The 25,132-nt window shown below is 40.0% G+C and overlaps 5 protein-coding genes across 8 annotated transcripts; 3 read left to right on the forward strand and 2 right to left on the reverse strand.

Annotated features, from left to right (window-relative positions):
* Positions 1–420: 420 nt before the first annotated feature.
* amn (amnion associated transmembrane protein) lies at positions 421–2,325 on the forward strand. Its single transcript, XM_022752477.1, has one exon. The coding sequence runs from the start codon at positions 835–837 to the stop codon at positions 2,299–2,301; it is 1,467 nt and encodes a 488-aa protein (XP_022608198.1). The 5' UTR covers positions 421–834; the 3' UTR covers positions 2,302–2,325.
* Positions 2,326–2,393: 68 nt separating this feature from the next.
* Positions 2,394–7,112, reverse strand: LOC111227086 (tripartite motif-containing protein 16-like). 2 transcript variants are annotated; one of them, XM_022752475.1, is made up of 6 exons: positions 6,494–7,112; positions 6,157–6,252; positions 5,781–6,014; positions 3,586–3,757; positions 3,360–3,434; positions 2,394–3,273 (listed from the first exon to the last, which is right to left on the reverse strand). In XM_022752475.1, exons 1-6 carry the CDS (start codon positions 6,905–6,907, stop codon positions 2,738–2,740), a joined length of 1,527 nt encoding a protein of 508 aa, XP_022608196.1. In that variant the 5' UTR covers positions 6,908–7,112; the 3' UTR covers positions 2,394–2,737. The 2 variants fall into 2 exon arrangements, with proteins under 2 accessions (XP_022608196.1, XP_022608195.1); XM_022752474.1 differs by having other exon boundaries at positions 3,360–3,437.
* A 1,220-nt stretch (positions 7,113–8,332) lies between these two features.
* On the reverse strand, positions 8,333–15,926 carry LOC111227116 (Usher syndrome type-1G protein homolog). 3 transcript variants are annotated; one of them, XR_002665327.1, is made up of 5 exons: positions 15,641–15,926; positions 11,917–12,370; positions 10,635–11,431; positions 9,760–9,845; positions 8,333–9,256 (listed from the first exon to the last, which is right to left on the reverse strand). XR_002665327.1 is itself a non-coding variant. In XM_022752521.1 (4 exons), the coding sequence occupies exons 1-4, from the start codon at positions 15,802–15,804 to the stop codon at positions 9,253–9,255; spliced, it is 1,419 nt and encodes a 472-aa protein (XP_022608242.1). In that variant the 5' UTR covers positions 15,805–15,926; the 3' UTR covers positions 8,333–9,252. The 3 variants fall into 3 exon arrangements, 2 of the variants coding, with proteins under 2 accessions (XP_022608242.1, XP_022608244.1); XM_022752521.1 differs by lacking the exon at positions 9,760–9,845; XM_022752523.1 differs by lacking the exons at positions 8,333–9,256; positions 9,760–9,845 and having other exon boundaries at positions 10,631–11,431.
* A 2,173-nt stretch (positions 15,927–18,099) lies between these two features.
* On the forward strand, positions 18,100–21,328 carry LOC111227278 (otopetrin-2-like). The gene is made up of 6 exons (XM_022752710.1): positions 18,100–18,535; positions 18,641–18,777; positions 18,879–18,937; positions 19,651–19,793; positions 19,896–20,743; positions 20,833–21,328. Exons 1-6 carry the CDS (start codon positions 18,100–18,102, stop codon positions 21,001–21,003), a joined length of 1,794 nt encoding a protein of 597 aa, XP_022608431.1. The 3' UTR covers positions 21,004–21,328.
* A 695-nt stretch (positions 21,329–22,023) lies between these two features.
* Positions 22,024–25,099, forward strand: LOC111227103 (Golgi apparatus membrane protein TVP23 homolog B-like). Its single transcript, XM_022752503.1, has 7 exons — positions 22,024–22,093; positions 22,275–22,342; positions 22,444–22,588; positions 22,963–23,052; positions 23,553–23,678; positions 23,770–23,898; positions 23,995–25,099. The coding sequence occupies exons 1-7, from the start codon at positions 22,082–22,084 to the stop codon at positions 24,019–24,021; spliced, it is 597 nt and encodes a 198-aa protein (XP_022608224.1). The 5' UTR covers positions 22,024–22,081; the 3' UTR covers positions 24,022–25,099.
* The last annotated feature ends 33 nt before the right edge of the window (positions 25,100–25,132 follow it).

The following is a 25,132-nucleotide window of genomic DNA, read 5'->3' on the forward strand; positions in this document are numbered from 1 at the left end:
AATTTGCTTCCTAAATGTATGACTTTTTCAAAAGCAATATCCTAAAATTCTTATTTATTCACCTCTGAATTGTTTAAGATCATACCGAGTGAAAATAATTATGTGGAAGCTAGAGGGAAAAAAAACAAACAATTTTAAACCCAGTCTGGTATTTTTTTGATGCTTTTTAACTGCATTTCTTTGTGCAATGTTATTAATGTTAATATTTCTGCAGCATATTATGATGTAATAGTTAAGTTCATTTAACAATTTATGATCTTGACTGAGTACTTTGAGAATGAAGGTTGGTTTTATACTTTTATAGATTTTACATGTTGGGATTTCTGATTTATTAAACAATTCATAGTAGAAATAACAAAGAACAGATGAAACATGTGTTTCCAGGCTGTCTTCAAAGTAGCTAACCAAGGAATTGAAGATCTTGGAAGACCAGAAGTTGCCCTTCAAGAAGAATTTGTCCTTTTCCAGTGCATCCCTGAACATTTACTTGGAATTTAATTTGAAATGTTTTCAGTACCCTGCAGTCATAGTATTTGGACAGAGCAATCTGAAAAGACAAGGAAAGACAGGAGAATAGGAGAAAGCCCACATCGGGATAACCACTGAACTCTCTGCGCAGGATATTCTGGTAACAGGCAGACAATGTTGCCTTAAAGCAGAGGCAGGTCTGTTATTGGTGAAAAAGTAAATCTTTTACAGGTCACCTGCTTGAACAGGTTGACAAGGTTCAGAACTCATTAAATTTACTGTTAAGCTAGGTGCACTCATGTGTTAGTCACAAGGTTGGACACAAAGGTCACCTAATGTTCTCTCAGTCTGTCACAAATATTCAAGATGCTGAAAACACCAGACATGCTCCTTCTCTTCTGTCTTGTCGGGGCTGCGAACGCCCTGTACAAACAGTGGATCCCTGACACCAACTATGAGAATAAGACCAATTGGGACAAAGGAGCTGTCCCATGTGGCAATGACATAGTTCAGTTTTCAGCCCAAAGACAAGTGTCTGTGTTTGTGGAGACCACGCATGCTGTGCAGGAGATGAGGATGCCAGTTGATGGAGAGTTCATCCTGAATTCAGGAGCTGGATTTTATGTTCTGGCAGGACAAGAACCAGGCTGCGGACAAGGTGTGACTACCAAGTTCAAAGATTCAGACTCTCTGCAATGGTTTAACCCAGCTCTGTGGCAGGCGGCTGCGACTGTGGATGACCTGCAGCATGGAAACTTCCTGTTCTCAGTCCATGAAGAGAGTGTCCCTTGCCAGTATGATGAGGTGGTTTTTAAAGCCCTCTCCTCCTTCAGAGTGGACACCAGCTCCAGTCAGTCTAGCATTCCTGTAAAATCTGTGTCAGTGCAAGGGAAGAAGTTTGATAGCAAATCTGAGTTTTCACAGTATCTAAGCTCACGCTCAGGTCGGCTGCAGTTTCACGGATCCTCTGCCGTCACTGTTGGGAACCCAGGGTGTGGGGATCCTTCTGGCTGTGAGTGTGGGAACTCTGTAAACCATCAGCGGATCTGTAGCAGTGTAACATGTGCATCTATGAACTGTAAGATGCCTCTACTCCCCATAGGACACTGCTGTGAGGTATGTGGTGCCATCATCACTATCCATTATGCCCCTGGTTTCAACCTGCAGAGTTACAGGCAACGGATCCATCACCTTTTTCTCGTCCAGCCAAAATACAAATCCATCCAGCTGGGCATGTCTAAAGTTGTCAAGTCACAACGTCTGATGGGGATCATCCCTTTCAGTCCCTCACCTGAGATCCAGGTGGCTATTCTGGATGGAGAAAAGGGGAAAAAGTCAGAAGCTCTCGCCTCGGAAATAGTGAAGGATGCCCGCTCTCATGGCTCTAACCTCGGAATCACTGGGGCTGAATTTCAAGCCTCAACTGGCAGCAGCAGCAATCAGTCTGGAGGCAATGCAGGAATGGTGGTTGGAATTGTGTTTGGAGTTTTTATTATGATTACACTCATTGTCATAGTAGTTGTCCTGATTCGTAGGGGCATTGTTCAAATGCCATCAATGCCATCAATGCCTTCAATGCCATCAATGCCTTCCATGCCATCAATGCCATCAATGCCATCTCTGAGCAGCTTGAAGAGAAACGGTGATATTGGAGAACTTGGTGGGCCTCTTGACCACGGATTTGAAAACCCCATGTTTGACAAGCCCAACATGCTGTCTGATATTCCCGGATTGTCTGGGACTGAAACTAATAATTCAATCTCCATGACTCAGACAGGTGTGTACTTTGTAAATCCAGTTTTTGATGAGAATGAAACTGATTTTAATGCCTGAAGTTGAATACAATTAACTTTTCCAAAGTACTTTTGTACTAACTTGATGATTTTTCACACACTTCATAAACAATGTAAATAATCTTACACAAATGACACTGAAGCATTTTAATAACCAAATGAACTTGTAAGACAAATAAAAGAATTGTTGGCAGGCAGTTGTTTCCTCATTTATATCACGTTAAAGAGCAGTAAAGTTGCAGTAAAGCAGCAGTAAAATCCTAAAACACCTACTGCTGCACGTTTCTTATGTTCATGCTGCAGAGTTACCACTAGGTGGTGGTAAATTTAAGTGTCAGTCACATGTATGTGAAAAAATCCTCCATATATGCACCTTGTTATGTAACCTCAATAAACATTTATAGCGCACTATTTTTCTTTTACAAGCTCAAATTGATGGCAGCTGGTAATTTGTTCATAAAAGCTGGGGAGAGGCATCATCTTTCATTAACCAGAGAAACGACATTGTCTTTCTTTGACAGCCAGACAGTAACATATAGTGGCTCTATAAAATCAGCCTTGTACTTGTGGAGCAGCCTCATAGGACCAGTTACATCATAGAAAGACACAGAGCCTTGGTGAAAGTCAACATATAGGCCAATTCTTTTGATATCAGTAACTTCCAAGGCCGTCTCTAGACCAGCATGCCAGGCAAAGAAACCTCGGCTGTTCCTCCCCATGCACCAAGAAAAGTCGTTCCCGGTGATGCAACAGGCACTCTGCTCTCCTTTACGATCGATGCTCTTGTATGTGACTCCCACGTGAGCACCTTCCCCACTCAGCTCTGCTTCAATGTAGTGCCTCCCCAAGTAAACGCTCTGTGAAGTCATCGCCTGCCGCCAGTACTCAAAACGATCAGGGTGGTCTGGGTAGCTGTGCTGCCAGGGGCTGGTGTTGGTGAGCTTTCTGTTGTCCTCTGTTACACGCAGGAAATGATGCGTGGTGTCTGGGTCAAAGGTCAAACTCTTTGTGTCTACAATATAGGGGAAATGTAAGTTGTGAATAACTGATAAGTCAAATGAACAGGTTCTATTAAACATATTATATTGGTCTATTTACATTTCAAAAAGTCCTCTCGGGTCTCAGGATCAGGCAGGGATGAAAGTTGAGATTCTGGCATCGTCAATTTAGTACCTACTTAATAATTTTGAAAAGAGGTCATTTGTCAGGATTTCTGCAATGTATTGAATACTTGATAATTGGAAAATCCATAAACACATTCAAAAACTGAGCCATGACAAGCCACATGATATAAGGCAAAGTATCCAGTATAACATACACTCACCACCTTTACAAAACATGCTCAGTTTGTCCCTGTAGGAGGAGAGAATCAGATCACACAGCTCCTGTGTAGCATCAGTCACTACTTGGACATAAGAGGTTAGATAGTCCATGCGGTTGACGTACACATTGGGCAGACGTACATCTGCCACTCCTTTCTTCCAATCTGAGTACTCCTAGAACAAGCAAAAGAATAGTAACATGTATCAAGCGTCATGATGTGAAATGAAGCTGGTGATCCAGGACTCTTCAAACGCTTCAAACCTTCTAGGCAATGCATTTTCTCTGCTTATAAATAATTATTTTAAATATTTCGTATGTTTTGTACCTGCAGGAAGTCAACATCAGACTTGCTCAAGGACATTTTGTTCATTTGAGCCAACGTTTTCATCACCTCTGTTCTCCTTTGCTCTAGATGTGCCTGTCTATTATTACACTTACAATAAGAACATCATTAACAACTTCTCCACAATCTCACACTACACAATAAACTGGAACAAATCAATCTCACTACCACTGTCTGAAGATGCTTGGAATTCTACAGACCAAGATTCTCCCCTTCCCCACTCCACACCAGCAGCATAAAATATTTAGGCATTAATATTTCTCCTAGGCTGCTGCTCACTCTCATGGGGCAAATTGACATTTGCGACAGTTAAAATGAAAACCTTACCTCAGATTAATTATTCGCTTTCAATGCTTCCCACCACCCCCACTGACAAATGGTTCAAAGCACTTGACTCATTAACAACTTAATTACCGCAAAAACCAAAAACCCAGAATCGAAATTGAAATTCGATTTCGATTGAAAATCACAAAGTGGCCAGTGCCAAGCTTTCTCCGCTACTTCATAGCAAATCATCTACGATATTTATCCAAATGGACCCGAAAGCACAACGACAATAACCCATGACTACAACTGGAACAAAATCAATGTAAAACTACTTCAATTGCTTCCTTCCTTTCCTTCCTACCACAATCAATCAAGCAACTGAATTACTGTAAGAACAACGCAATCACCTCAACTCTGACAGCCTGGTGGAAAACCACTCAAATCACTAAATCATCACTAACACCCTGTAGGTGCACCCCAATTTGGCACAGTCCAGACTTCTAACTGTACTTCAAACCCTGTCTACTTTCCATCACAGCAACAAAAGGGATCCCTCATCGAAAACCTATTCAACAACCTATCATATCATTCAATACACTAATCCAGAGGTACAGGGGTGGGAGAGACCATTTCCTCCAATACCAGCAATTAAAATCCATAATCTATTCAAAAGTTAACATAACCAATAACACACTACAACCTTCTGAGTGAAGTGTTGAGATCATGAAAATCATTCAAAAAACAAACTCATAAAACAAAGATCCTCTCAAAACTTTATAAACCTATATCCATCCCTCATACCCCCGTCACACTCCCTACCACATGACTGAATCTTCTCTCTCTCCAAACCCCCGAGTTCTGGATACAAATCTGTAAAAACATCTGCTCTATGACCACCAACACAAACTTGCAACTTGTACGATATAAAACCATCAGCAAAACCCTCATCACCCAAAGATAAAATGTTTAAAATGGGATTGGCTGACACAGACACCTGTTCACATTGCACTCNAAACCTATTCAACAACCTATCATATCATTCAATACACTAAGCCAGAGGTACAGGGGTGGGTAGCACTGATGATTATTTTAATGACACTTGGGCCTGACAACCAATTCACTCCCTTTGGACAGCAGGAACTGAGAACATATCCACTATCTTGAGCTGCAGAATCCCACTGTCCCCAATCACTCCGCCTCAACCACACACCATATCAGCTCATCCTTTAAACTTATGGCCTAGTCTCTGTTCAATGTAATGCTTGTCCCACTGTAGTATAGTATGTATATGATGCTTTGTAATGTCTATCTATTTATGTTAAATCATTGGTTATGTGTTTGTTTTGCTTCACCAATAAAAATTCAAGGAAAAAACTCTTTTGTTAAATAACCCAGAAAGCAGAAATGCCTGCTGTGTGTACACTGTCAATACAGCGGAATCCAAAATAAACTCTTTGACTCAAAGAACATTCTGTCCTAATCCCAGATCATGTGAAACATTTGACCAAAATGACTTCGCACCCTCCTAGGTCATGCAATTTCTTTACTTATAAATAATTATTTTAAATATTTCACATATTTTCTACCTGAAGGAAGTCAATGTCAGACTTGCTCCTGGACATTTTGTTAATTTGAGCCAATGTTTTCATCAGCCCTGTTCTCTTCTGCTCCAGATGTGCCTGGATGCCTTCTGCCTGTCTGAGGGCTTGTCTCTGCTCCCCCTCCAGCACCTCCATGGCCCCTTTTCTGGCCTCCTCCACAGTTGCCTGCATCCTTGCAAACTGCTCTTCAACGAGTACACAAATCTCCTGCACTGAAGACTGAAGGGCCAGAGGGAGAAGAAACAAAATAATTGTAGAAAATGATAAAGAAATTAGAATAGCATATTTGAAGCAGGCCACTTTGAATTCAATCAATCCACAGAAAACAGGTTATGGTGAAATGTTTGTTTATGCAACATACCTTGATTAAGTCATTGTTGCTCTGCAGCTTTTCAATTGCTCTCTCAGCTGCTGAGGTACTCTGACTGATCTCCTCTTGTTTCTTCTGCATCTCAGCCTACAAACAATCATCAGAAACAAGACTACAAGAGATGCTGCATCAGGTTTTCAAATAAGACTACGTGTTAGGAACCAATGCAAGACCATTACTGACATATTCTCAATGAATATTTTGCACATTTGAGATGAAAGGAGAGAAGCTGTTTAAAACAATTAAAGCAAATTTGCCAAAATATCAATTCCACAATATTAAATGTGTTGAATAAATTGCACTGTGTGTATTTGTGTGTCTTTGAGACCTCAATCTGTGCACATGCCACCCCTACGGATGCAATTGTGTGCCCTTCATGCTCCTGGCTCTCGCAGTCCAGACACACACAGCAGCCGTCCGTCAGACAGAAGCGTTCGAGGGGAAGCTGATGAACCTCACAAGTCCGGCAGTCGATGTCATGGCGGGGATCCACCAGGCGGTGGTTCTGAAATTTGATGTTCTCCAGATGGGGTCTGAGATGGGCCTCACAGTAAGAAACCAGACAGGTCAGGCAGGATTTTAGGGCCTTGCTGGGGCTGTCCATGCAGGAGTCACACAACACATCTTGAGAGAGCAGAATGTCAGATGTCTGAATGGTAGGATCCTCCGGTTCCTCTTTCACGCTGGCATTGTGTTGAACCTCGTTCAAATTCTCCTCGCTGTTACTGCTGAGAGTTGCCATGTTTCAGAGTGTTCCCTCTAGTCACCCTTGATCTGATTTGGTTGACCTTTAGGCGGTCACAAGACTAATTATTACTGCTCCTCACTTATTGCTGCTTTTTCCTGCCTTTTTTTTTTATCGAAAGACCCTAAGAGTGCGCAAGGAAAGAATTTAAAACCACGCCTAAGGAATTTTGTTCCCAGCCAGCATTTTCACCCCTCCCGTTTTACTCTCCTCTTCGCCTTGTACTCAGCCTCACTAAGCTGAAGACACACACCAGATCGCAAAGATATGAGGAGGAAATGACGAGTGTATTATGCAGCTGGGGAGGGGAATGAACATCCTGTCTTTTATTTTGTCCAAGTTAAAGACCTGATGTGTTTACTGATTTTACATTGTCGGGTAAAGTTAGAATAGCATCTTGGTTCTGTTTCCAATAAGACAATGATAGTGGTCTAACTGACAATGTCACAAATTAGTTTTGCACTGGGACACTTAGTGCTGTTAAACCTTCTAGTGAAGTCTAATTGTGTTTCCTTTTGATAACAACGTCATGTCAGAGTCACTGAACTTCCAGACAACGCCACTTATCTAGAGTACAACTTCCTGATTTCATGCCATGCAGAACAGAGGAAACAATGACACTTGAATTTAGTGTATGTGTGAGCAGAATGTGAGGATTATCACTGTGGCTGAAGATGCCAAAACAAATATTTTCCACTCTTTGTGTCTGTCTCTCTCACACAGTTGCACACACACACACACACACACCAAAGTCTCGGCAGAAGCTTAAAGTTATGTCTTTGTAAACAGGTAACGGCTGAGACAGGATGTTCATTGACCTGTAAAATATTGTAAATGTTGGTTACACAATGCAGAGGAAGGATCTCAGTTTAACTTTGGTACACTAATGAGTAAGAATTTATATACTTTATAGCTTTACAGTTGAGATTTAGAAATACTGAGGCAAATTTTCACAGCAGAATCCCACTCATCTAAATTTTAAGTAGCTTCCAATCAATCTCCACATTATGGTCGAAATGTTTCAGAGCCTCCTGTACACATGTTCACATGTATGTAATTCTGGTGGAAGTTACAAAATCATAAAAAATATTAGTACAAAAATATTAAGTTTAAGAAACATCAGAACCAGCCCTCTAACATCCATTATGTATAATATGTGTATAATTGTAAAATGTAAAGTTCTCTTTGTGTCAAAGACGAAGAAAAAGGACTATTAGGACACAACCTTAGTGTTCCTAATGGAAGCTGCGACCGTTATAAAGGAACATCTTACAGTGTACTCTGCATATCTTCAATTTGAGCCTCTCTGCTGATGAAATATAATAAGTAGTGTATATGGCGAAAGGAGAGCAAAGTATATGGATTCCTCAGTTAAGTAATTTACAACATTAAAAACATTAGTATTTTTATTTAAAATCCCACTTAAAATGTTAAAAAGTTGCGATAGTAAACATTGACATATGCTGTGCTGTAGATGTATATTATTTAAAAAATTACTCAAGATACAAATTGTTGGAAGACTGTCATGTTATCAAGAATGACATGAGTGATATACAAAGGTTTATAATTATACATGGACTGAACATTCAAAATAAACTATATGTTATATTGTGCATTATAAAATAATCTAAAGATGCTGTGTTTTCACATAGTTTACAACACTACAGTAAATCAGTACAGTGATATCAGTGAACAGTTGGCCTGCATTGCCAGTGAGCCACACTTGGACTGACATGGCTTCCTATATGTAAACGTGTACAGAGATGAAAGGTGGAGTGAAAATGTTGCTCAAAATGTTGTTATTGCAAAAAGATACTTGGAAAGTTATGATGAAGTTAATGTCAATGATTTTTATGACAGAAGACACTTTTAAACAAATGCATAGGCGCAAGCAATGCAGGCACATGAGGTGGTAGGACTTACCCCACAGGGGCGAACACATTCAGGGGACACAGACCCCACAATCAACTCTTTGTTAACTCTGCCATGTGGCATACAATGACACTGCACAGCACTACACTCTGATGATTGTCTTTCAGTTTGTTAAACCATGCAGTGCAGGGGAGTCCAACCAACCATCATACACAGATATTTTCAGTGATCCTCCCAAGGCTCACAAGACGCTGTACAAGAATCCTGTTAAGAATTTATCTCACGTTCGTCTCCTCTTGCTTGACATATTGATCTTGACGGTATCCTTTCTGCTTTGTTACCACTGAGCTACCAGGAGAGGTGAATCATGAAGTCCTCCCTGTCCGTACGTGACATTCGCTCAACAATGCTCCACTGACCTTTAAGGCTGGATGAGCGCACAGCAGGAGGACAGTCTACAACAACTTTTATTATCTGCAGGATAGAATGAAAACAAGAGAATCCATGTTTGTAACTGAAGAAGATTTCTTTAAACAACACATTTCCCCAGTGGCTACATCTCAACAGCAATAATGCAGTGCAGTCTATAAACATTTGGAGTGTTACTTCTTTTTTTATTTCTTGGCTCAACTGCGGCACATTGGATTTAAAATTAAACACTATGAGGTTATAATGCTGACATTTTAGCTCAAAAGAGTGTTTGAGGATGCTCACATCCATACTTAGTGAACAGATTAGGAATCATAGCCAATTCTTATATACTGTACTCAAGCTTTAGTATCATGCAGCAGGACAATGAGAGTAAATATACAGACCAAGCAAGCATTTTAAAAAAGAGGTAAAAACAACAGTCCGGGGGGTTTAAACATTTATATATCCTACTTACCTGTAAATGTATATATTATGATATATTTCCCATATTCATGCCTGGAAGAATGATGTAGTATGATTTCAGACACCCTTAAAGTGCACCGTACCATTTCTTAACTTTGATGTAAGTTAACGTCTCGTCTGTCTGCCTCACTCCATCTGTGACTCCGCCCTCATTCCTCATGTCTAGCTCCTGTGTGTTGGGTGACAGTGTAGGTAAATGTAAGTAGCAGTGGTTAACTCTCTAGTTTGTTTAATACACTTTACTTTCCTACCTTCAGAATGTCTGAATTAAATTGTGTCAAGTATCTGATGAATGCAAATATTAGCTAGCGGCAAAATTTTGCCTTAAGTTACAGTTCAGCTAACTTGTGTTTGCTAGCTGATGGCGTGGCCTTTCGTTTCCAATGTTGGCTTGGTGTTTCAAAACCAAAATGTCATATATTATCTAATGTTAGCAAACACTGGTACTCTGTTGTAGAGGTATGTTCTGACACCAATACAGAGTTTATTATTTCATTCTAATAATCTTCTGTGTGGCTGTGGTGGTTTAGTCTTTTACCTGTTTGGTTTTAGCTTCTATAGTAGTCACCCCCTTTGTATTCACTCAGGAATTCAGTTTTATTCTAATTTATACTTCAACTCAAATACATTTCAAAGGGTAATATTGTTCTTTCTACTCCATTACATTCAGTTTTAGTTAATCAAGCAAGGTACTGTAAAGACTGTAACACTTCAGTTCACTGACACACTGTACTGGGTTCCCTTTTGCTCCAGAGAAAATGTTGACCCCCCCACTGATGCGATGATGTGTCTGATGTGGACATACTCAAATTCAAATTGAAAGTTGGCACTCCCCAACATTTATTGTTTCATATCAAATCCAATGCGCGGGAGAACAGAGACAACATAACAAACAATATGTCATTGCTCAAATACTTCCTTACTAAACTGCAATCTCAATGAAAATCTCAGCACTCACAGTTCTGTGTCCTCGATGCAGTCCGGGTCCTCTATGCTCTCCAGCCGTCTTTTACACGCATCTAAGATCTTTTTCCTCGGTCCTAAGGGGATGTGGATACTCTTAAGGTCATGGTCAGAGCACAGCAACAGCGCTTCTAGGTCAATCTTCTCCCTCTTGAAGATGGAGAAAAACTCACTCATGCTTTGTGTGGCTAGGAAAACTTCCAGAGGGCTCGTTTCAGGCTCATCATCATCGTCCAGCCCTAATTCTACTTCTTCCCAAGGCAGGTCCTCCACATTCCTCTCCTGTAGGCTGCGTGCGCTGCCAATGCTGTCTGCATCCAGACTCGGGTATTGCTGCAGCCGACTGCGTAAACGCACATTATTGCCTGACCGGTCCACACTTGCCTCGTCCCGACCACCAAGGTCAAACATCCCCCCACTCACGTAGTTCCTCCTAAAGACCATGGTGCCCAGACCGGGCCGGTTGAACAGAGAATCATGTCCAGAGTCGGTGCTGATCTCAGAATAGTCCACATCGGGACCGTGGAGGTCCGGCTCGCTCATGGCACGTGAAATGGCATCATCATTGTCTCTGGGGAACATGTCACGAACATTGCGGCGACCACGGTCCTTTGGGTTTACATATGTCCCCTGTTTGACAAACATGACATCATTGCCCAGCTGAAGTCCAGAGAGGGAGCGCACACTCTTCCTTCCATCTTCATAGATTTTAAAGGTCCCATCTCCTTGTTTCCTCCTCTCTAGCTTCTTCTGGATCTTTGTCTTCCCTCGGTTTGTGGCATGGAGAGTAGCCTAAAAGGACAGGAATAAAACAAGAAATATTCATAAAGACAGTGTATTTCTTACTTTATCACAGAGCAATTTTAGAAGCTTTAAGACTGATTCATATGTTTTTGATACTTTTCACATAGCTACTGGTTTCGTATGACATGTGCTATGAAATTCTTAGCCATGGAAGCAGCATGGTGTTAAGGATGGTAGCGATGGTCTGTTGATCAGTTGGTCAGTTGACCACTTTGCTCCAGACTAAAATATCTTGACAAATTCTGGATGTATTGACATGAAATTTTGAACATATATTCATGGTTGCCAGATGACGAATTGTAATAACTTTTCTTCTAACACCATCACCATCACCAAAATTTCCATTAAATTTTGTTAGTTACGTTGTAGCTAAGAAGGTGAAGTTTGAAAAAACTACACTTTGTTAGCATTGTCTGTCACCATGGTGGTATTTAGCAGTCTTGCTAAATTATGCAGTTAAGAAGACTCCTGACCTGAGAATATGGCACACTGACGGTTGCTGCATTGAAGTTGCGCAGCTTGTGGCTAAGAGAGCTGCTGGTGTAACTGGAAAAACTCATAACATCTGACGCAGAAGCCTCAGAAGCCTCCTTGTGAAACTTTCGCTCCATGCGTTTGTGGTGTTTCTTCTGCATCTTCACGCATTCTTTGATCCGTCGCTCGGCATCACGAAATGCCCGGTCCTTCAGCTTGCTGACCAGCTTGGGATTGAGGCCTGTCTGCTTGGATGCGATGGAATCTAGGTAGCGGACGCAATCCATGTGATTCTTTGTGGCAGCCATGTCCAACGGCGTGTGGTAGTCGTTGTCCAGGCACCATATGTTGGCACCAAAAGACACCAGGAAGAAAAGGCAGCTGAGGTGACCATTGGCAGCTGCCAGGTGGAGTGGCGTGTTCCCCCATATGTCACACTTGTCAGGGTTTCCCCTGCGGGGTCATGAGAAACATATCACATACAAACTTTAAACTCTGAGAACATGTATCAGATTGGCTAAATAAATATTTTCATCCCTGTTCTGACTGTGAGAAAGATTATGGATAAAGGCTGCCTCCTTGGTCTGCTGTTTAGATGATTCATTCATGAGTAAGCATGTGATGTTTTGATTACGTTTTCAGCACTGACCTGCCATCCGTGGGTTATTAATGGAGCCTTGGTTAATAATTTATAGTCTAAACACCACATTACCTTTTTAGAAAACCAAACATAGATCTTCTATAGGCAGCTACCTTTTTTTAAAATCTCTGACCAACTGACAAATAGGAAGGTTTTATCAAAAGGATGCTACACAGGGAATGTACTATTATGCAGGGCCATACCTAAAATTATAAGCAATATTTACCCTTGGCTGACAGTCCTCGACCTTAAGGTTACCTCTACGTGTGCTGCACTGTTGCTGTCGGCCTGTAATACGACCACAGGCTTCCCAGTACCACTGCTACACTGCCTGTATCTAGTTTCAGGGGAGGCCGAATAGGTTACGCCTGACTCAAAAAGCACAATTGTGCATGGCTGGTGATGTCACACTGAATTCCTCAAGTCAAAACATACAGTGCTACAGCTGGATGGGTGGTATGAAGAACAGATGTGTATGCTGCTTTTTGTACTTTAATTTCCCATCATAAGCCTGAATTCCAAATCAGTAAGACGGCTCGTTTGTTCGCTCATCATTAAAATTTTGTCCAGTCTAATATTCCGTTATGCATCACTAGGATTTATTCATGATTTACAGCTTGTTTGTGGCCACTGCAACAAAATATTGGTGATACAATTTTAACTTAAAATGTGTGCTTCTATTTTTTTCAGCTCAGTCCTCTAGTTGGCATCGCACTGCCTAAATTTACATGTTTACTGAACTGTCTTAAGTCTTGTCTCCATCCTCCAATGTTGCCACGTACAGACTGCTAAATATTTGATGCGATGGACGTGAAGCGACTGTCGAAGTGCAGATTTATTATTGATGCATTGCGTTGTAAGGTTTTCACAGGGAACGTGTATCAGATCTGCTGGACCCAACCTGGGCAGCGATTGGCAAAGTCCCACTCTGATTTCAGGCCCCTGCTTTCTTTCCTTTTTTCATCTAGACAGAATTGGGTTTAAAAAATTAGAGAGAGAAAGAAGTTTTAGGGTCACAGGTTGCTTGTGTAAGGTTGTCATCAGTGAGCATGATGGAGTGCAGGTGGCAAACAGCCCAGAAAAAGACAATAAAACAATGATCAAACAAAGGAATTACACTGTTAACCCTTGGCGAAAATAGATGGAGGGACATATAATAGTGCCATAAAATGCTATAAATTGATGTGAAAAGATAAACAGCAATTAGCTATGTTCTATTTTTATGTTGAGAGGAAACATTTATCACCTCCTGAACTGAAGATTATACAATATGCTTGTCAGTGGTTGGGACCATCGAACATGATAGCTTTATGTGTCATAATTTATGTATGTACCAGTAAAATGTTGACCGCAGCTGTGATAGGGCTGCTAACTTATCCCTGCCCTGTTTCTTATCACATTATGGGCTGTTTGCATCTTCACCTCCTATGACAGCTTGATGTCACTGCAGGTCGCCAAATGCAATATATTTGCCAAATATAGCAGAGCATGGCATCGTTCCCATGAAATTATCAAGGAGCATTAAACGTCTCTTCAATATATCCCGGGGTCTCACGAGTCTGGTGCCTGTGTGACACATTATGGCAGCTATTAATGTTTAATTTAGTACCTCCTGTCAATCAGGAGTTTATGTTTTCTGCTATCAGTACAGGAATGCTATTTCCTTGGCACCTGAATGCATCCAGAGCCTTGTTTGCACTGAATCCGTGGGAAATAGTGAATTTAGTATTATCACCTAGCACAGGAAGCGTTGGTTTGCTGCTGGCATTGCTTCAAGATAACTGTGAAAATAAATGTGTCTGTCCTCAGTGCTGACATTTTTGCATTCAGTGAACACTGATAAATAATGTTGTCTCACTTTTACCGTAAGCCTCTTACACACTTTACTCAATGAAGCAGATTCATAATGGAGCCCATTTTTCTGGCTGGCATGCAAACCAGGTCAGCCAGAAAAGATGAGGAATGAGCGCTTGTGTGTTTCCTCTTCTCAACTGTGCATGAATAGCAATCACATTTGCACATTTTGTTGATGAGAGGCATGTCTTCATACAGCAGCTGATTCTATCTCTCCTTAAAACAGCATGTATCCATTGTTGATATGGATAAAAAAAAAAGAAATTAAAAGCCAATAAAAATTTTCAATTTCATGATAAAAAATAAAAAATCAAACACTAGTGTATCATATTTCTGCCATGATGCAGCCTATTGAAATAATGGTGTGTACTCTTTTATTAGGCAAATGTATAGTATATTTTTTGTCTATTTTATAGGCCATCATGCTCTTGTTTTTATAAATAATGACCGCTGAGCATCGGCTGTACTAATCAGTTGACCTTGAACAGTGTCATCAATCTTAAATGTAATGGAGGCGTTCATTGTTTACAGAATCAATAGTCCTATATAACTTTGAAAATGACAAACTATCTTATATAAGTATATATGGCCCCTAGAAGGTGGTTACAGAGCTATCACCATACTGGAAAACCTCAACAGGAGGATTTTTGGATACAGACCTGCCAAAATCTAGTGAGTTTAATCTTTGCTCCTGCAATTCCAGAAATACTCTTCATTTTAAAATACAGTGTCTAACCCAACACCTGGACTTTTCAGACCTGACTAAATAGTATAACTAAATAGTTACCGAACAGGTTATTTATTTCAAACTGTGCTTCTTTTTAGCCAGGAGCACAGCCTGGGGTGAATGTTTTTGCACTATGTCAAGGCCTCTTCTTTTCCTTGACTAGTTAGACTCAAATTACTGCTGCACACTGTGAGAGATAACCTACATTGTTAGTGATACTAACTAGTAGAAGGATTTCCTAACGATTCAAGCGCAAAAATGTCTTTAAGTAGTTCCAGTATTAAAATATTACTTATTTTAAGCGAGGTACTTGAAATAAGATCATTATTTGACATATTCTACATAATCTGATACTGAAAAAAATAACAAGGGAAAGTGGTAAAATTGTTCATTTTTGTTCTAGCGGTGTGTTCCTTCCCAAAATGACTGAAATGGACATTTATGAGTCACGTTAAAGTTTTCCGCACACGTTCTCATTAAGTCATAAACTTTCTATACCCACCCCCTCGCCACGATGAGCCGCAGAGCCTCCAGGTTGCCGTGATAAGTAGCCCATAACGTCGGTGTCATGCCATCCTCATCCGGAGCGTTGAGATCCTTCCGAGTTGCCTCCTTCAGCAGGTCCAGGTAGCCGTCCCGGGCCGCCTTGTGGTACCTGTCATTCATGGTGCAGAATTAGTCCACCCTGCTCGACTCCATTCCGCTTCATTAACACCAACACCACCATCGTCGTCGTCGTCGTCGTCATGTGGGCACAGTGGTGGGCACAGAGCGGCTGTAGCGCCCGTTTGTCCCACCGTTTCCCCAGAGTGAGTTTCCTCCTGATCAGTGGAGCAGCGTCGCCGGTATCCAGGGACGACACGATGTCCACGGCGTGGGGAATAGTGCTCCCGGTGGCCGATGTGATCCAAAACAGGCTGGGGACCCTAACAGCAAACTCCACAAAACAGTCACATTAAAAGTAATCTGAGGGAAAGGGGTGTAATAACTGAATGCACCCACCAGATCAGTTATTACTGATGTCTCTATTCCTGTAACATTCCTACTGAGACTTCAACGGCACGTGTCTATTTGTTTATGATCTCCTGCCTGTGCCTGTATGTCTGAGAGTCTCAGTAATGACTCTAAAATATATTATCCTTTGTTATAGTGATACACACTCACTTTATATTTATATTTATAACAGTATGTAGATCAAGCTGTTTTCAGCAGATATAGATTTTAATGGTTTTTAAAATGATATATCTATATGCTCCTCTGTGGTTGATCTGGTAGAACATTTACATTTGTATGTGATTAAATCAGAAAAGATTTCAACAACTTTCTGTCACTCTTTCAAATTCATTCATCATCACACTGGAAGAAACATCAAGCCAAAACCAATTGCTGCACCCAAGTTGCAGAGCTGCATAAACTTGTTCAGGAAATGAGGAGTATACCGACAGTCAAGTAAAACTATTACTGGAGAGGTGTTACTCAGTTCCTTCCCCATGTGAATAACACATGGGGAAGAATCTGAAGCACTGTGGTGACATTGTTTTTCCTTGTTCTTTTCAGTAAACCATTGTTATCACTGTGAACTTCACGTCACTAGTAAGATTTACTAATCAACGTGACAATGATGGAGTGTTGCAATAAAAAAAGTACCTCTGCTGTCAGCCCCACCCTGATGAAACGGCTATAATTTTGCCCACTGATCTAAAATAAGTACAGTCCAACTAGTGCCTCAGAGAATGAAGGTGTCAGACATACAACCCAGCTGAAACTTCCATAACAATAGGCAGAGATAGTGGCCAGGCTTTTCATGTACTCCACCTCAGGCACTTTGCTGTGAGAAGATACAGGGGCACATCTCTTCAATGAGCCATGAATAGCATTAAAGAGCTGAAAGTATTCCCTTCAAGCAGTGAACCAAAAAAGATAGGCAAATAACGGCGTGCTACACCTCCTTAGAGAATTTAGATCGAATTTAGATTGTAATGCATGATGGCATGTGGTCAGCTGCAGCTAAAGACCGGGCTTAAGATGAATACAAAGACAAAGACAGCAGAACATATCAAACCTACACATTTTCTATGAAGACAAAATGATAATTAAAAAATGTTTTTGATGCTTAATGTCACATACAGTTTTTGTTTAACATTAAGCAACATCAGCATTTCTTTTGTGCATGCAGCTAAAACTTTTTTTTCTTTTAAAGTGACTGCCATTAAAAATCTATTTGTACAAAATCAAAAAAACTGCTGTTTATCTGGAAAGGAACCGGTTTCTTGTATTATGAATTGGTCAGAAAAGGGTTTTCCTGGAAACATCTTTTGAACTTTACATTAATATTTTGTGCAAAACACACTGTGTTTGGTAATAATATGGTGTTGTTCATAACAGATTTATTGACATTTATGACTCTTTGTACAGTAAACCACTGTGTTTTTGGAGGCATATAAAAGCCATGACGCTTCAGCATGTTTCTCAGGATCACACTACACCAGGTAGGCTTACAGGTATCCTGAAACCTTTCCTTTATTATTAGAAGGTCACTGAGAATAAAAGCTCAATTTTGCTAAACAATAGGAGCTATTCTTATATTATTATAAAGCTATTTAAATTTTCCTGTTATTCCTGATTTTATCAGAGACGGAGAAGGATAGTGTAGATGACTTTCTACATAAACATGATTGTGAATTATTATTCAGTACATTGTTAACATGCATTTGCTGCCAAAATAGGAGCCACAAGAAGAGGAAATTAAATACCATTTGTTGATTTGAAACTGCTCTTTTGTGTAGCACCTACAGGGTGACAATTATGCTGATTTGTCGCCCATGGAAAAGTTTCACTTGGGCGGGAACTGGCTTTAAAGGAAGGCAGAGAGTGGGTGTAGCTGTTAAACCTGTAATGTCTCACATGCAGCCAGATTCAAACAAACAACTCATTTGTGAATAGATCTTTGCGAGAAGAATCATGTGTTTGAACACCGGCCATCCCTGCAACTGCCTGACCGATGGCAATCCCTGTGAACCATGCAGGATGACAGCCAAAGACAGGGAGACGGAGGAAGTCCACCTCTCCAACAACATCAACACACCGAGTCGAGCGGAGAACACATCCGAACCCGACCTGGACATCTCCTCCAGTGGAGTCGTGAGGGAGAGGGAGCGAAACTGGGGATGGATGCTTTCTGGAATCATCTGTGTAAACATTCTGATCCTGGGCTGCGCCTTGGCCAGTGGCAGCGCTCACAACGATGTAAACATCAAAATCTATCATGTGCAGATTTATCTTATTATCCTCCTCCTCCTCACCTCCATCTGGATGATTTATTACATCACCTACACAACCAGGAAAGAAAATGCTGTTGTTTATCAGGATGCCCATGCTGGACCGGTATGGCTCAAGGGTAAGTAAATGTTCCACTTGCTTTAGAATTGAGCTTTATTTACAGAGCAATTTTGAACGTTTAAAAAAAAAAAAAACCCTGTTCTACATGTTCTTTTTCCTTCAGGAGGACTTGTGCTATTTGGACTGCTCAGTATTATCATGGACATTTTCAAGATAGCCAGCTATGTGGGCTACCTCCACTGTGATTCTGCTGTGAAGGTTGCGTTCCCTGTGGTGCAACTTGTTTTCTTACTTGTGCAGGTAAAAATGCCTAAAAATGCCAACATGCTACACAGGTTACATTTTAGACTTGAGTCTTTATGGTTGTAAGATATTTATATAATTCTGAAATCAATTTGCAGACATACTTCTTTTGCATCCACGCCAAGGACTGTGTGCAGCTACAAAAGAACATTACACGGTAGGTGATTAAACATTTTCCTTCCTCTTTTTCTCATCCTTCTGTCTTTGTAAACATACGGCACCTGAGGGCATTAATTTTGATACTTAGAATTAATTCTTCTCCTGTAACATAAGATGAGCAATTGAGAGCATTTTTATATTTAAGTTTCTGCTACAGGACTGACATTGTTTCATTGCTAAAAACTGAAATTTCTCCTCATTTGAAAAGGTGCAATTATTATTTTATTCTTATTAGAGTAAACTGGGCTGCAACCAGTAATCATTTTCATTATGCATTAATCTGGCGATTATTTTCTCAATAAATCAACTCATCATTTGGTTTATAAATGATCATAAAATGTTAATTCTGATGAACATTTGAAAACTTAAAGGTGTTCAGTTTGTTAATATAGGGAACTAAGGTGACCAGCAAATATTCAAATTTGCCGAAGCTGAGACCAATATATTTTTTGGGATTTTGCTAAAAAAACATGACTTAAATAATCAGTTAGCAAAATTGTCGCCGATTTCATCAATTGATGAACAAATTGTTTTAGCCCTAAAATCACAAGCTCACCAGCTTCGGTTTGAAAACCAAATAAAATAAAAAAACAGATTATTATTACATGTGACATTAAATGTTGACACTATGGCACACGGCCTGGTAAAGCAGATCATGTTTATTGCTGCTGTTATGGCCTCTAATCATTGTTTCCCTCATCTTTTATCCAGCTGTGGGCTGATGCTCACCCTCTCCACAAATCTGGTTGTGTGGATGACAGCAGTCACTGAGGAGTCCGTTCACCAAACAACTGTTCCCGACTATCCAAGCAATGACACTAAACTCTCCGGACGAAACCTGTACATCAGTAGAGGTAATTAAAGTAGATTTAGCGATCAAAGTAGACTCAATAAATCAATAAAATTACCACAACCTAATACTTTTCTCTCTTCATGTGCCCTGTCATGTATAACAGCAGGTTATGGAGACGATAAGTGCAAGTGCAGCCACACTTCATGTAGCATCTTCAAGGAAGCCTACTACTACCTGTACCCCTTCAATATTGAGTACAGTCTCTTTGCCTCTGCCATGGCCTATGTCATGTGGAAAAATGTAAGTCGAGTAGCAGATGAACACCCCCACCACAAAATCAAATTCCACCTGAAGGATGTATTTCTGGGTCCAGTCATGGGAGTTCTCTTAGTGGTGGCAGGTCTGGCAACCTTCATCGCATATGAGATGGAAATGAAAAAAAAAGATGATGACGATTACAAGAAAGACAAAGCAGTGATGATGCACTTTGTCATGAATATAGTCATAGTTACCACGATGTCAGTTTCCACCGTGATTGGCTGCGCTGTCTACAAGGTGGACCACAGGGAACATGTATCAGAGAAAAACCCCACACGCAGTCTAGATGTGGGGCTGCTGGTGGGAGCCTCACTGGGACAATTTATCATCAGCTATTTCACCATAGTAGCAATGATTGGAACTGGAGCAAAAGGCCATTTAAACAGACTAAACCTGGCCTGGGCTATCCTGATGGTGATCCAGCTCGGCCTGCAGAACTTTTTCATAATCGAAGGTCTCCATCGGGAGCCCTTCCACGAGGTGCACCCAATCACTGTGGTTGCAAATCCATACGTGCTGCAGCCAGACAAAGATCTGAGCAGCCTTGAAGGATCAAACATGGACACAAAGCCAAGCCCAGTACTCACAGAGCACACCCTGCATGGCCACTCAGCTGAGCACAGACCCAGACTGTCATGGAAGAGACGAGTGTTGAAGGAGGTCTGTGCGTTCCTACTGATGGGCAACATCATAGTGAGTACCATTCTCCCTCACTGCCTGAAATTCACTGTTTGAAAATTGACCAAATACTCAACCTGTTCTCTTGTTTCCGTCTTTGACAGCTGTGGATCATGCCAGCATTCGGCGCTCGTCCCCAGTTTGACCATGACACCGAAACTAATTTCTACAACTTCAACATGTGGGCTGCTGTTGTCAATGTTGGACTTCCATTTGGCATCTTTTACCGCATGCATTCAGTCGCCAGTCTGTTTGAGGTTTATCTGACCTCATAGCACTACAGGACAAACAAACGTGTCCAGCCAACTGCTTTGACATTATAAAGCTGTTTTGTATAAATTGTACTTTGTTATGATGATGCTTTGTTTTATTGTTACTTCCCTCTGTTTGTGACATAGATACTGACTGACGAATATCATCATGTGATGTTTCTCATCATATTATAGCCTGTTTATTTTGATGTCTCTTGTTATGTTGTAGCCCGTATTCAATTTATTCAAAATGTTATCTCAGAAAGTGAAAGAAAAAAAAATCCATTGTGAAGCTGATCTTGAACTTTTATGTGTCAGCCTGTATGTGCAGTAAATAAAGAGAAGCAATAAAATAAGATGAAATATTGAATGAAAGGGAATGATTTATTGTGCCACCAACTACTACGATTATTATTATCACTATTATTATTATCATTATTACCACTGCTACCTAATAGTGTATTTTGAAAGACCAAGTCTGCAACATCTGGCTGGAATCTACTTTAGATTTTTTTCAAAACTGTCCAATTAGTCGGTTGATTAATCTGCAACTATATTGATAAACAATTAATTGTTTAAATCATTTTTCAAGAAAATATTCCAAACCGTACCTAGTTCCAGCCTATAAATGTTGATATTTTCTTATTTTTTTTTTATCTTAGTCTTACATTATAGTAAACTAAATATGTTTGTTTGACTGTTGGGCATTTTGAACATGCTTTAAGAGACTGAAATGTCCATGATACACGATTTTCTGATCTAATGTACCAAAAAATTGCCGTTGCCAATAAATTATTATTGTGTGAAGAAAGTGACCAGCAGATTGATAGGTAATAAAAAATAATTTCCCTAATGAACATAAAAAGTTAGCAAACAGTCAGTTGATCAAACGTAGTGAAGAAACCTTTTGTCAAAGCATCTGAAAGAACTTGCAATTCAAAAATACAAGTAATTAATTATTACAATAATCACAAGCGACATTCATTTTGGCTTACCTTTAAGTCAGGCAACTTTAAAGCCACGCCGGTCTGGGGTCCTTAGCACACGGTTTTGTTTACGACCACGTCACCAGGAAATACATCGTGAAGTGTTAAAAATCAAAATGCAGAGACAGGTAATCGGTGCTAAACTAGATTTTGTGACAGTATAAAGCAGAATATTTGTGTGTATATGATGCAATCTTTGTCTTAGTCAGTATTTTAAACTTAAATACTCATGACTTACGAACCAAGCCGTGGACACAGGTGTTTAGTTCGGTGTGTGCAGCGTTAGCGTTAACTTGCTAATGTTTTCAGGACTCTCACGACGCTCCTCTTTTTGGTGAGGATGACGACCACAGCAGGCTAAGAAAGTCTAAAATTAGGTGAGATTTGCTACATTTTTCTGGTCATAGCCAACTGCCCTCTATTCTGACCAAATGTTTTACTTAAACTATGAAGAATAAAACGATAATCTGTCTTTCAGGCAACCCCTGGCTTCATTTTTCCATCTCTTCTTTCGAACAAGTGCTATCTTGGTCTACTTGTTATGCGACATTATCAGCAGCCGTTTCATTGCCTGTATGGTCACCATCATCCTCCTGCTGTCATGTGACTTCTGGACCGTCAAGGTGAGCAGCGCAGGTTATGTTTTATCTATGGAAATAAATGATATTAACTTTAACTGCCGCACCCCTGTGCTTGTGTAACATTTAAGGCTGCAACTAAATATTATTTACATTATTTATTAATCTACCAATGATTTTCTTCATTCATTGATTAATAATTTAGTTTATAAAGTGTCCCATTCCCTTTGTAATTGTCTGACCGACAGTTTCAAACCCTACTATCACTTTACAATTTGGTATTTTTTTGGTCCCATGTTGGATGAAGTCTGTGTTTTTTGTTTTGGTTTTCTAATTTACTTTTTTTGTGAATAAATGGACAAGTGCAGAAACCAAAGTACCCGGTTTTCATTTACAGATGAATTTGTTTTTTTGTTTAGAACGTCTCCGGCAGATTGTTGGTAGGCCTTCGGTGGTGGAATCAAGTGGATGAAGATGGAAAGAGCCACTGGGTGTTTGAGTCAAGGAAGGTAAGCGGAAGCTCATCAGGTACATCCAAAATGCCTTGCTGGTATTTGCACAGAATTCTTTTCAGCTCAAGATAAAAGGTTTCTCACATGTAAGGCACACAGTTAGAAAAACAAGATAACTTAACGGCTTCATCATGTTTCTTTTTGACAATTAATCATGACCATGACAGTACACAACCCCGGCTTTCTGTAAAGTAATAGCATTCTCTGTAAATAGAGGGACATTTAAAGTAACACAGAGCCGACTGTATCCCTGTCTACAGTTTGTGGAAGATATTGTGCATGCATCTATAATTTCATATACTGACTGCACTTTGCAGTATTGTTAGCGTCAGTGTAAGTTTTGTTAAGCATTTTTACCCTGTAATGTAGCCGCATGACCCTGTTAGACAATTGAAGATAGTGTAACATAAAACAACTGCTTTGTTCTCTCTTAGAACTATCATGTGCCACAATGGGAACATTGGTCATGATGAAACCTTGTTTACTTTTGTTAACAGACACACAGTCCAAACCGAACATCCAGCGCTGAGTCACGGATCTTCTGGCTTGGACTTATCGTGTGCCCTATCTTCTGGATCATCTTTGTGTTCAGCACCATCTTCTCCTTCAGGATAAAATGGCTGGTCAGTTCAGAGATTCTGTGCAAGTGTGTGTCTAAATAACTGCTAATTGTCGGTTCATGTCTCATTTCCTGTTTGTGATTTTGCCCCACAGGCTGTTGTAATATTGGGCTTGGTTTTACAATGGGCCAACTTGTATGGTTATGTGAGATGCAAGGTGGGTGGAAGCTCCAACTTGACAAGCATGGCAAAGAACTACCTTGGTGTCCAGATTTTTAAACAGGTATTTGAATAGCAATCATAATCCCCTTCTTCCATTATTTGTCTAATGAGTTGTTACATGAATATTTATTGATTTTATTTTAATTTTTTATCAAAGGCAATGAAGAAAACGGAGGGACCTTGAAGTTGAAGAGGACAAGTGACAAGCATCTGCAGTGTGATGGAGAACAACACTGGATGAACACATTGTATTTACCTTGACTCCTGTGGGTGGCTGGTCTTTTCTGAGGGTGTATGGGTTTTGAATGTGTTTCTTCTGAATTCACTGATTTATATATTCAAGAGTAGTTGCCAAAGTTTTCTATAAATTCAAATAAAATACAATATAGTTTTTTGAGATTGAATGTCATACATTTATTTAGATAGTGCATCAGTGCAGAGTTCAGGGAGAGTTATATTTCTTCTGCCAGTAGTTAGTTTGTTTGTTTGTTTGTTTGTTTGTTTGTTTGTCTGTTCAAGGAAAGCTTTATTTATTTAGTAAATCTTATTGGGTTCAAGATGTCTTTTGAAAGGGAGACCAGAGAATAAATGAGATAAACACAAGATCACAACAAGATATTTCATTCATTCAAAACAACTATCTCACACACACAACCATAGTGTTGCTCCTCATTCCAGTACTAAGGTGCATAGTACTGTAAACATATTAACATTAAGAGGGTAATGTTAAAATCCATGATACATGGGAGGATTTTCAATCAAGACAGTGTCCTGAATTAAGGGCACTTCTAAAAATTAAAGGATTAAAATGTGTTTCACATGTAGGAGATATTATTCCCATTGGCTTGAGATTTTGTCACATAACAGCTCAGCCCTTCAGGCAGGGTCTATAAATGTAAAAAGGACATTTTGGGAAAATGTAGATTGATTGAGGTGTTACCTTATTTTGGCTGCTAATCAAACCAAGGTTGTCGACCTTATAGTTAGACCACTGCTTGATGTTGTGTTTTAACTCTATTTTGTTAAAAGAAAAAAAGTTTGTTATGATTGACATTGTATGGTATGGTTGGGAAAAGTGTTTAAAATTGGGTCCAATTTTATACATGAACTGGTCACTTACCCAGGACTCTCTGGGAAATAGTTTTGGACAATAAAGTTTTGTATAATTTTTGAAATGTTAATCTTACTTGTGGCACATTGTGAAGAATATGTTCAAGCAACTCTAAATAAAAACATTAAAACACGGGTTAAAAGTGTCATAATTCAACTATAACTTCCGTCCTGACTACTACAGA

This window comes from Seriola dumerili, unplaced genomic scaffold (assembly GCF_002260705.1).
Source record: "Seriola dumerili isolate Sdu_G_001 unplaced genomic scaffold, Sdu_1.0 BDQW01000169.1, whole genome shotgun sequence".
Taxonomy (NCBI): Eukaryota; Metazoa; Chordata; class Actinopteri; order Carangiformes; family Carangidae; genus Seriola; species Seriola dumerili.

Bases quoted from the DNA above. Each gene is read 5' to 3' on its own strand.
- LOC111227278 (XM_022752710.1), top strand. From the start codon at position 18,100: ATGTGTTTGAACACCGGCCATCCCTGCAACTGCCTGACCGATGGCAAT. The intron at 18,938-19,650 runs GTAGGTGATTAA...TCTTTTATCCAG, and splicing joins CTACAAAAGAACATTACACG to CTGTGGGCTGATGCTCACCC. The intron at 20,744-20,832 runs GTGAGTACCATT...CGTCTTTGACAG, and splicing joins TACTGATGGGCAACATCATA to CTGTGGATCATGCCAGCATT.
- LOC111227116 (XM_022752521.1), bottom strand. From the start codon at position 15,804: ATGAATGACAGGTACCACAAGGCGGCCCGGGACGGCTACCTGGACCTG. The intron at 12,371-15,640 runs GTGGGTATAGAA...ATGACCCCGCAG, and splicing joins CGGCTCATCGTGGCGAGGGG to GGGAAACCCTGACAAGTGTG. The intron at 11,432-11,916 runs GTCAGGAGTCTT...CTGTCCTTTTAG, and splicing joins TCAGTGTGCCATATTCTCAG to GCTACTCTCCATGCCACAAA.
- LOC111227103 (XM_022752503.1), top strand. The intron at 23,679-23,769 runs GTCAGTTCAGAG...TTTGCCCCACAG, and splicing joins CCTTCAGGATAAAATGGCTG to GCTGTTGTAATATTGGGCTT. The intron at 23,899-23,994 runs GTATTTGAATAG...TTTTTATCAAAG, and splicing joins GTGTCCAGATTTTTAAACAG to GCAATGAAGAAAACGGAGGG.
- amn (XM_022752477.1), top strand. From the start codon at position 835: ATGCTGAAAACACCAGACATGCTCCTTCTCTTCTGTCTTGTCGGGGCT.
- LOC111227086 (XM_022752474.1), bottom strand. From the start codon at position 6,907: ATGGCAACTCTCAGCAGTAACAGCGAGGAGAATTTGAACGAGGTTCAA. The intron at 3,438-3,585 runs GTGAGTGTATGT...AAAATTATTAAG, and splicing joins GAGCATGTTTTGTAAAGGTG to TAGGTACTAAATTGACGATG. The intron at 3,274-3,359 runs GTAAATAGACCA...CCTATATTGTAG, and splicing joins CCGAGAGGACTTTTTGAAAT to ACACAAAGAGTTTGACCTTT.